Source organism: Bison bison, unplaced genomic scaffold (genome assembly GCF_000754665.1).
Source record: "Bison bison bison isolate TAMUID 2011002044 unplaced genomic scaffold, Bison_UMD1.0 scf7180017864223, whole genome shotgun sequence".
In the NCBI taxonomy this organism is placed as follows: domain Eukaryota; kingdom Metazoa; phylum Chordata; class Mammalia; order Artiodactyla; family Bovidae; genus Bison; species Bison bison.
This window is the reverse complement of record NW_011494795.1, coordinates 743,644-753,885: the sequence shown is the minus strand read 5'-3', so window position 1 is coordinate 753,885 and position 10,242 is coordinate 743,644. Positions and strand designations below refer to the sequence as shown.

The 10,242-nt window shown below is 51.2% G+C and overlaps 1 protein-coding gene across 1 annotated transcript in view; it reads right to left on the bottom strand.

Moving 5' to 3' along the window:
- Nucleotides 1–10,242, bottom strand: part of SMURF1 (SMAD specific E3 ubiquitin protein ligase 1) — an 82,197-nt gene that overhangs the window by 5,868 nt on the left and 66,087 nt on the right. The window contains exons 11-16 of the mRNA XM_010845774.1: nucleotides 9,397–9,595; nucleotides 7,902–8,005; nucleotides 3,864–3,978; nucleotides 2,530–2,708; nucleotides 1,415–1,552; nucleotides 448–740 (exon numbers count right to left, since the gene is read on the bottom strand). Of these exons, the coding sequence (XP_010844076.1) occupies nucleotides 448–740; nucleotides 1,415–1,552; nucleotides 2,530–2,708; nucleotides 3,864–3,978; nucleotides 7,902–8,005; nucleotides 9,397–9,595 (1,028 nt within the window). The remainder of the gene's footprint in view (nucleotides 1–447; nucleotides 741–1,414; nucleotides 1,553–2,529; nucleotides 2,709–3,863; nucleotides 3,979–7,901; nucleotides 8,006–9,396; nucleotides 9,596–10,242) is intronic.

Below are 10,242 nucleotides of genomic sequence, written 5' to 3'. Positions count from 1 at the left end.
CCTGCCCAGCGAGGCCGCCTCCCAGGACCTCGCGGGGACACCTGGGGACGTGTGGGGTGTAAAGTGTGACTCCCCGCCAGGGGATCACGTGCACTCCGGCATACCAGGGCAGAAGGTTGGGGACACTTTGAAAGGCCCAAGCTACTTGGTGCCAGAGGTGGACAAGACGTGAGTGAATCACTGTGTCCCATGAAGATGGACAAGAAAGGACAGTAACACCCCGTCCTGGGCCTGATAACAGCTGGAATCAAAATCGAGCAGCTGGCTAGGATGGGAGCAGCTGGTTACGGTCACATGCTCAGTAACCGTAAGGTGACCCCTCAGGAGGAGGCACTGGGGAAGCTCTACACTGGAGGTCTCTAAGTCAGGGGAAGCCGCGGAACACCCTGACTGATGTCCCACGGATGAGCTGGACTCCCTGCCACCACATAGACACCAGGCCTCGTCAGCCCTGCTCGGGGCTCCCCGACACCCCTGTCCCCCCACCCTGTCCCTGCTCCTGCAGCCACAGCGACCCCCACGCCTGTGGGGACCATGCAGCCTCGCCCGCAGCCTGGCCAGGAGGCAGGGACCGCCCCGCACACAACAGCCCCTCGCACCCCAGCCCCGCACAGCCCACCTCCAGCTCCTTCTGGTCAAAAGGCTTCAATAAGTGTTGAGGGATGAGCTCGTTAAACCCCTTCTGAAGAGCCAGGAACTGGGCCTCGATTCCCCTCATGAACCTCCAATTTACATACAACCTGAGAAGGCAAGTCACACGTTGGAAGCAGCAGCACAGTTCTTTCCTCCATTAGTCGGGGCTGACATCAGCTAAGCCCTGCCCGCCCGGCCCGCCGACAGGGAGGAACGCCCCCTGCTGGTTGGTGACCAGCCTAAGACTCAAGAGGAAAGGAAGTCAGCCGCTCCCTTAGATGTGCTGATTCTCTGCTTGAAATCGGTCAGATCTGACCTGACCTGTTAGGGATGCCACAGTTGAAAAAAAAAATGTTTGAAAATAAAATAAAGGACCCTGAGAACGACACCCCCACATGTGTCTGAATACCCCATGGAGTTGCTAGTCAGCTATTTGCCTTCAGAGCGGGGAGGACAGACCGGAGGGAAGATGCCCTTAGACTGAGCTCAGGAAGCTTCCAGGCTCCTCCTCCTCGCTCTCCTGTGGTCATCACCGTCACACCCAGAACCGAGTGCTCCCTTGCCAGTCCCCGCCTTGGTCTCTGGGGTCATGAATCCCCCTTTAACAGGTCAGCCCTCCACTCAGAGCTCCCACTGCTGACACCACTGCTTTCGGGAAGTCTCTACTGTGACTCTGGTCCAAGTATGGGAAGGGAGGCTCACGCAGCAGAGGAGCCTCGACCATCTCAACGTGCCCGCTGCCTGGCAACCCCCGCCCCGGGTGCCCCAGAACACTGCCTACCGGACATATTCCTTCTTATTCTCCTCTGTGACGGGGACGTTCCTGCCGTTGGGTTTCAGTTCGTGCTGAAGAATCCGCCCGAAAGCATTGTGCTCCACGCAGAACGTGTGATCGAGCACGGGGGTGATGTCATTCTCTCTGCGGGGGAGCACAGGCGGGGGTCAGGGTGGCCTCAAGAGGAGGGTGACGGGAGCGACGCTGCTGGGACCTCCGGAGACATGGCATCCAAGTCTCCGAGCAGACGAGAGGGAAGCGTGACGGGGAAACTGAGTCAAGGGGCAGCCACACCAAGAAGATATCACCGCCCTGCCTCCAAGCAGCCTTTCCAAGGCTTCAGTGCAGAGAAGCCCTTGAAAGTTAGGACTGGCTCCTTTGTCCGCCACATTTCTGGAAACACAGCTGGGGTGGTTCTCCACAGGATGCAGGCCTGACCCCCGCACCCCAGCCTTAGCAGCTAGGACATGTGGGAGGATGTGGACCTCCCATTCCTGTGAAATCAGCCCATTCACGAGGACCCCCGACATCCACGGTGACCATGTAGCTGTACCTGTTGCTTTTAAGAGTTTTAGGATAATCTTAAAGGTGACTGAATATCAGGACTTTTTTGATATCTTCCTGGTCCCTCTAGGGGCTTCCCTGGTGGCTCAGCTGGTAAAGAATCCGCCTGCAATGCAGGAGACCTGGGTTCGATCCCTGGATTGGGAAGATCCCCTGGAGAAGGGAAAGGCTACCCCATCCAGTATTCTGGCCTGGAGAATTCCATGGACTATACAGCCCATGGGGTCGCAAAGAGTCAGACACGACTGAGCGACTTTCACTTCACTTGGTCCCTCTAGAGACCAGGAGACACCTCAGAGTGTTAAAAAAAAAAAAACCACCAGGCCTGGGGATTAACAGCCACAATCGTAACCTAATATTCAAGGAGACAACAAAGGAAACTAGTCCATGAAGAGAAGCTGGTCAAACAGTATATGAGATAGTAAGTCAATTAAATATTTTCGTCAGATCAGTTTTTATGATTCTGGTGGTTGGTTTCTCCAGTTTCACACCCATGGATCTGGTGCACCCTAAGACAGGTGACAGGTGAATTTTCAGTTCCCTGAGTCGGTACTTACAGAATCCACACTAGGCTCTTATGGAGTTCAGGGTCCACCGATTCCAAATCAGAAAGCTGGATGGGCTTCCCCAGTAGCTGCTTGTAGAAAGGCACCGTGAAACCCCCATTGATGTAGTGTCCGTGGAACACAGCCAGACCCATGATCCGACCCACGAAATGGAAGTAAGACAAGTGGTCCTGCAGGGGGCAGCAGAGAACACCAAGTGTTAGGAAGCTGACCGGCAGGGCGGACAGGTGTGTGTTTCTCCAGGTTCTCAGGAGACCCGTCCCACAGGAGGAAGCTGAATCAGTGACTCACAGGCTGCGCTCAGGACCCACCCGATCAAAGGTCACATAAGAGCACGACTCTGGAGAGGTCATCTGCATGACACTTCATGCGCCCTTGGTTCAAATACCTTCTCAAAACTGCTACTGAATTTGTGGGGCCCAGTGCAAAATGAAAATGCAGAACCCCTTATTCAGAAATGGAGAATTTCAACATGATGAAGGCAGAGCGTCAACCGCGAGCCGCCCCTTCTCAGCGCAGGGCCTGGTGCTGGCACAGGCCAACTGGCACACCAGGAGGCCGCCGGCCTCTCCCGGCGCGCCTCGAACAAATAAAGGCGACAGGCAGCCCTTCTTCCTCTGCCATCCCTGCCCCAGCCCACAGGAAAGCAGAAGAGAGGAAAATCCAGAGAAGGGACTGAGCGGGGGACACATCCCCAAACCAGTGCTGTTGTGGTTTGCAACCAGGGAACCCCCGTTTCTACTCTTAGGTTGGAATTACAACCAGAGAGTGCCCACACTGGTGAAAGTCGCACTGGCTGCCCCTCAGAGCCGTGTGCGTGGTGCGGACCACAGGACGCGGCCCGCAGCAGAGCCCTCTGCTCGCCGCAGGCCACCCCTGGGCCACATGCTGCTCCTGTTTCCTCATTGCTATGACGAGCAGCTAAGAGTATCGGCACGCTGGCCAAAAAGGCCAGTTACATAAGGGAATACTCCAGTTCTGGCTGGGAGGAGGATGGACCTCGTACCCCGCTTCTCAGAATGATACTGTCAACAAATACAGCCATTGAGCCAGAGTTCCCTCCAATGGCAGTAAAGTGCTTTGAGTCCACAAGCAGCTCAATTTCACTCTTGTTGTCCTTGAAACAATATACTCAGTGATCCCAGTCACTGAAGGTAAGGGGTGGAAACCATCCATCCTACCAACTGTCACTCTACCTTCCCAGTTTTATTTGCCACAGACTTTGAGTAGGTCTACAATGACTAAACCAAGAATTGAGGTTGAAACTGGAAAGCCACTGAGATTCTCCAACTAGATTTCTGACCTCCTTATTCATTAATACTTACAGGGTTGATTGAAGAGTCTGGGTTGATTTGCAACATGTAAATGTTGTCCGTGGAGTACTGGAAGAGTCCATAGTACGGGTTCAACATTTCATGGCACAGTAAATAAAGCCACTCCCTAGAAACCACAGCAACAAGAAGACACGTTAAAACCCCCTCGTTTGAGATCTTCACCACAGGACTGACAGACTGCCCTCGGAAGCCAAACTGGTAAGGCTGCCTGGCTCTGAGAAAAGGTGACCGGGACAGGCTGGGCAAATAGGGGAGAAGGAAACAGCTGCTTCTAGCGGTTCCAGAAAAGCAAAACTTCAGTGACTCCAAAGTTGAGAACTATCTCTGGTTGTGGGAATCATCACCAGCTCCGAGGCACGGTGTCTGTCAGCCTGCCTGCACCCCAACGAAGGTTTTCTCTGCTACTTTGTAGAGATAAAATCTTGTGACGAACGGACTTCCCTGGTGGTCCAATGGCTGAGAATCCACACTCCCAACGCAGGGGCCCAGGTTCGACCCCTGGTCAGGTAACTGTATCCCACAAGACCAAACTAAGAGTTCACACGCCACGATGGAAGATCAAAGATCCCGCGTGCAGAAACAAAGACCCACACAGCCAAATAAATGTTTTAATTTTTAAAAGCCCCAAGTTAAAACCAAACCAAAAAAGCACTCTAAACAGAAAACGTGACTCAACTGCCGTGGTCAGGTTTGGTAAGCCCAGTATGCAGTCTTATACAAACACTTGCGTAACCTTGTCTTCTTTCTACTCAAAACTTGAAATGGACGAATCTTATTAAGTTCTAAAATTCTTACTCTTTGAAATAGAAAACATAGAATTGAGAAAATATGGAAGGATAAGCACAAATGCAGATAATCTGTCGGAGAAGCTTGTGAAAAGACCCGCAAAATGATCACACCGACAAAGTGACATATCAAACTCCAACAGGAAGGAACTGTCAGAGATAAGACGCCGGGTCTTAGGAAGCCTCTTTATTAGGAAGGCAGGATTTCCCAACTCTGGTGCTTTGTTCAGCCCCAAGTTTCAGAGTTTGGATTTACAAAGAATTATTTTCATAAACGCCAAGGACCTGCAACTGTCTAGACAGGAAGTGATTAAAATACAAGCAAACATTCCGACTGAGCTGTGGACAAGGTATAGAACATGAGAAAAGTTCTAGAAGTGGTCAAGGAAGAGCTATCCCCAGAGTCAGAAGAGAGAGAAAGGATAAAGGTTCAGAGCCGGAGGCAGGGGAGAGGAGCAGACATACACGCGTGTGTAACACACAGGTCACTGGCATCTCGGCCTTCCACAACAGGTATGGACCGTTCAGACACGGGGAAGACTCGAGAGCTGAAACAACGGGAAATGAGACTGGCAGCAGAAAAGCAGGACTGCTCAGCTCTTTCCCCTGCAGCACCGTGTTCATCAAGGCAGCTACACGAGACTCACCTCCACCTGGAAGGTTTCACAACCATGGAAAACGGGAGAGGAAGCAAACTCCTTCCAAATCAAACTTCACCCAGCTGTTCACATGCTCGCCTAGGGACCAAAACCCCAGCTACGCACAGAACAATGTAAAGTGAAACCATTCAAAGATACTGACTCTTGAGACATCCTGAGACTAGAAAGAAAAAGGCAGAGGAGAGAGAATGGAAGTAGTTTGATATGAATTTCGGACAAACATGAATGAGGAAACAGAAGAGTCTCCCTGAAGAGAGGGACAGAAAGCCTAAAGCCCTTGTCTTGTTGGGAATGGGATTTATGTTTTCAGAGCAAACGTAAGTTACATTTGCCAGAAGAAAGATGCTTTCTAGAATCAATATGGAGAAGATCGAAGAAGAAACCTGGGACAATCTGTAAAGAAAAAGCACTTCTCGGGGAGAGGCAGTTGCAGTGTGAGCACGTGGTCAGGAAGGCCTGGGCTCAACCTGTATCCCAGACGGAGGGGCAGGAGGGGAGAGAGGCGGACGAGATGGGAAGAGGCTGGAGGAACGATTCTGTTCCCGGCCCCATTTACTTACTTACTTTTGGCGGCTGGAAAAGATCCCAAATTCACCCAGAGACATAGTGAGACCCCCATATCACTTCTCAGAACCTAATTTTGCTGGTGCTGACTGCTGCAGGGCTGCCAATCTGCTTGTGTATTCTAAACTGTGAGGGTGGGAGGCTCTCCTGTCCCGTGACCCCCAAGATGGGACCACTGTCACACACGACTGCACATTAACGAGGCCCCTTGCAGCACCTACCACAGCTGAGGTTTGCAGTCGCTGGTGATTCTCTGACTCGTAACCCTGTCAGAGAGGGGACTCCTTCACAGGGGATGGGATGCTTCAGAACTGGGGTTCTGCCAGTGAATGACAGCAAGCCGAAAGAGGAGCACGGAAGTGAGGAGGGGGTGGGAGGAACGAGCAGGATGGTGGGTACGGGCAAGGAGGCCTTGAAGACAGGAGTGGGGGAGAAAAACAGGAAAAAGTACAGCATCTGTGGATGGTGGATGTTCCTGGATGGGGACAAAGAGCACAAAAGGGACTAACACCAGACTGTCATCAGACAGTGACCCTGGGTGCATGGAGACAGTACAGCAAATTCAAAGTTCTGATTGAAAACGGTTTTCTTTCTAGAAGTCTATAAGAAGCCAAGCTATCAAAGTGAAGATTATAAGACATTTTCAGACCTAAGATCTTGGAAAATTAACCCCACACACGCCCTTTCTAAGAAGGCTACTTGAGGATATACTCCAGTAACACGAGGGAGTAAGCCAAGGAATAAGTAGCCATGGGACCCACACAACAATGGCTGCAACCCAAGAAAGCAGTGATGTCCCACGAAGACAGCGGTGCAGAAGGTCTACAGAAACCGCGTCAGGGGACAGGGCCTCCACAAGAGAGGATGGGAGGGGAAATTGGCCAAAGGTGATATTTAATGGAGCAACAAAGACAAGACCTGGTTTAAAAGAAGAAGAAGAAGAAATTCTTAGAAAAATTAAAATTTGTTCAAAAGGATAAAATAAATGATAGAATACCACTTAATCCCTCTGAATGGTACTTACACTGTCATAATAACATAAAACAGTGTGCTGACTTTCAACTCACAAATAATACATGAGCACAGGAGACTGGCTTAATTTTGGTTACAGAACAAAATGTAAATCTTTGGCCTTGACACTATTAAAGTTATACTACAGATAATGGAATGTAAGAGGTAAGAAGTGGAAGGAAGGGAAAGTCAGGAGCATTAATATCCTTCTCTTATGAAAAAGGCCAAGAGACAGTGTCTCTAGTGGACAACAAAAAAATAAAAGCGGAAACACATCACATACAGTTACAAAGAATGAGAGAAGAACTAGGAATACTGATATTATGGAACTGGGAGAATGACATTTCATCCTCACCACAACCATGACCTAGTCTGTGTGCCTACCAACGTACATCACAGGATCAGTAGCTGATAAACGAACTCGCTCAAGTTCATGGTCTAGGTGACTGGTTCTATTAAAAGAAACAGTTAAAAGAGCCAAAGAACTGTTGTCTCAAAGGTGAACAGAGGGAAGATAGGACACATAACGTAATCATGAAAAACTATTACCTTTAAAATCATCTGCATGAGTTATTTTGACCCAAACCTCGCTTTAACCCCTCGACACAAAGGCAATGCACATGCCTTCCTCCCAGCCCTGAAGGTCCTCTTAGGACAAAAGCCAGGCTGTCCCCACATTAACTTCCGGTTCAGAAGTTCCTGAACTAGAAGTTCAGGGAGTGTACTGTCTTCCCAGGCCACATGGAGAAGGGAGTAAGGTTAAAAGTTTAATTCAAACTTTGTAAGAAATGAAGCGATGTTTGGGTCAAGAGCTGGGTCTCGATGGGTCATGGCGAGATGCTAGCAAGCACACGCTTTTAGGAATTCTTTTCCTAAGAATGCTCTGATGGCAAGACCTGAGTTCTGACTGCCCCAAGATCAGCACCAGGAAGGGGCAGAGGGCCGCTCAGCAAACATGCTCACAGGTGCGCCGACATCCATGCAGAAGCGGGGACACACGAGCCTCTCACCTCGCCACCCCTCCATAGTCCAAGCCTTCTTCTCCTCGGAATTTCACCATGAGTCGCTTTTTCAAGTCTTTTGGTCGCATCTTCATTATCTGGCGATAAGACTCCTGCACATCAAAATTACAGTTTCAGAGAGAAGAACTTGTCTTATTTTTAAAGTTATAACATGATGAAAGGTTATTTATAATGGAGCCTGACTATAAATAAGATCCGAGGTTATTTTTAAGAACTGCAATCTGAGTCCTGTCTGGTTCCTGTTCAGGATGGTACTTTGGGCTCTGGCTCACTGCTCCTCCTTCACCTTTCTCCCACCATCACTCCCTCAGAAACAACAAAGCTCACGGCAGCTGACACTGTACCCAAGGATACACACATGTACCCTCAGCACAATCACGACTTAAGGATTAAACGTCCTCTCTAGGGTTGATTTTCTCCACACAAATGACTTCCAGTGTGTCCTATAAGTTTATATGCTTTAGCCAAATGAAGACCTCATAAGAGAGTAAAATAATAAGAGCGAAATAGTAAAAGAATCCTGAGCCTGGTTTTACATCTGAAGTCAAAAATCACATTTTCCCACTGAATCAAAAAGCCAAGGAGGCTTTCAGTGGAACATAAAGCAGCTCATCAGACACAGGAAACATGTGGTCAGCCTAACAGGGCCTCAGAGTCAGCCTCTGGAGTGGAACCAGCTCAGTGTCTGTGGGTATTTTCAGTGAAAAGGCACTTAAGAACGTTTTCTTGCTTTAAATTTAACGGGATTCAAAAGCGACCATCCCCAAGAGGCGAGAGGATGTTGAAAAGATCTGGCAGCAGCGTGTCCACAATTCAGCTTCCCCGTTCTGACAGCCGTTTAAGACGCTCAGTGGGCAAAACCGGGCATTTGAGTGGCTCCAGTTGTGCGGCCCCGGGCACTTTGGGGAAGGCGCTGAGCGGCCCCCCGGCTGCTGTGGGCTGGGAGAGCCTGCGCCTCAGCAAGGCTTCCGCAGAGACCCATACATGGCTGAGACTCTACCAACGATGGTGGTCCCGAGAAAAGGGCCCTGCCTGCCAGAGGTCCCCTATTTGGGGAGCCCGATGCCGCAGGGCAGCTGGACAGAGGGCAGCACGCCACCCAGAGCCAGTAGGGAGAGGGAGGCCACTGGCTCCTCCAGGGAGACAGTGCCATACAGGGAGGTGGTGGGCCAGGCCCCGCACGGGGATGCTTGGTTCTGAGGATGCCATGCCAACGGCAGGAAATACCATCCGTACAACGCAGGTGCGGGATTTATAGTACCACTTTGTACTGGTTCTGTACAGATCGCTAGATCTTCACTCAGAAGTCATCGATTTTTAAACCTAGACCGCAGGAGGAAATACTGATCCCTCTCTTGCCTGGGGCTTCAGCCCTGATAAACCCCTACATTTCACCCCCAACACACCAGAGAGGAAGCAGAACTCACTGTCCACTGAGGGGGGAAAGAGTCCACCAGACGGCCAGCTGCCCCGAACCCCATACCTCAAATATCTCCTCTCTGGACACCTCGATGCGGCAGTGGCCAGCCTGGGGCTGCTGCAAGGAGAGCTCGTGTCTGAGGACCTTCAGTTTCTGGACCAGATCTCTCTCGTACCTCTGGGCGGGCAGCTCCTCGTCCTCCACGGAGCCCTCGCTGGGTGGCGGTGGTGGCTGGCTGGGCTCCTTCAGTTGGCACTGGTGACTTGAGGAGAACAGAAGCGCTGAGGTCACCCCAAGGGCAACAGCCAGCAGTGTCCCCCCAACACATACCAAGGGACCAAGAAGAGAGGTCAGGACACCCACTTCCGGTCAAGAGTGCTTCCCCGGTGACACAACTCTGTACGCAGATTCGTGAAAACCGGGGTGGCCACCCTCAGAACAGCCTTTTCATCAGATGTTACCGGAAACCCCAAATGAACTTCCTGGCCAACCCAACAGGTGTCCAGGATATAACAGAGGAGACCCCCATCTCCGCCTCTCATACATCATCACTGCCATGATAAACACAGAAACTTCTAGCACTCATCGGCAACTAGTGCCGACGCGCGCTCAGCGGGGCCTCGGGGCCGAGAATCACACGGAGGTGACCGGAACACTGAAAGCAGACGGCAGTGGAGGCGGTGACGCGCACAAGGCAAACAAGGGAATGTGGCAGGCGCCGCTCCTCCTCCTCTCACCCGGGGGCCTCCATCTCCTCACTGGAGGCGCAAGTCCAGGGACAGAGGAGGCCCAGGACCAGCTACCTGCTCTGCTCCAGTTTTGCTGACTTACGTCAGCTCTCAGTGACAAGCACCCCCGGGCTCTCATGTCTGAGGACACACGTCCCTTATCCTGGGACGTGGAGTGTGG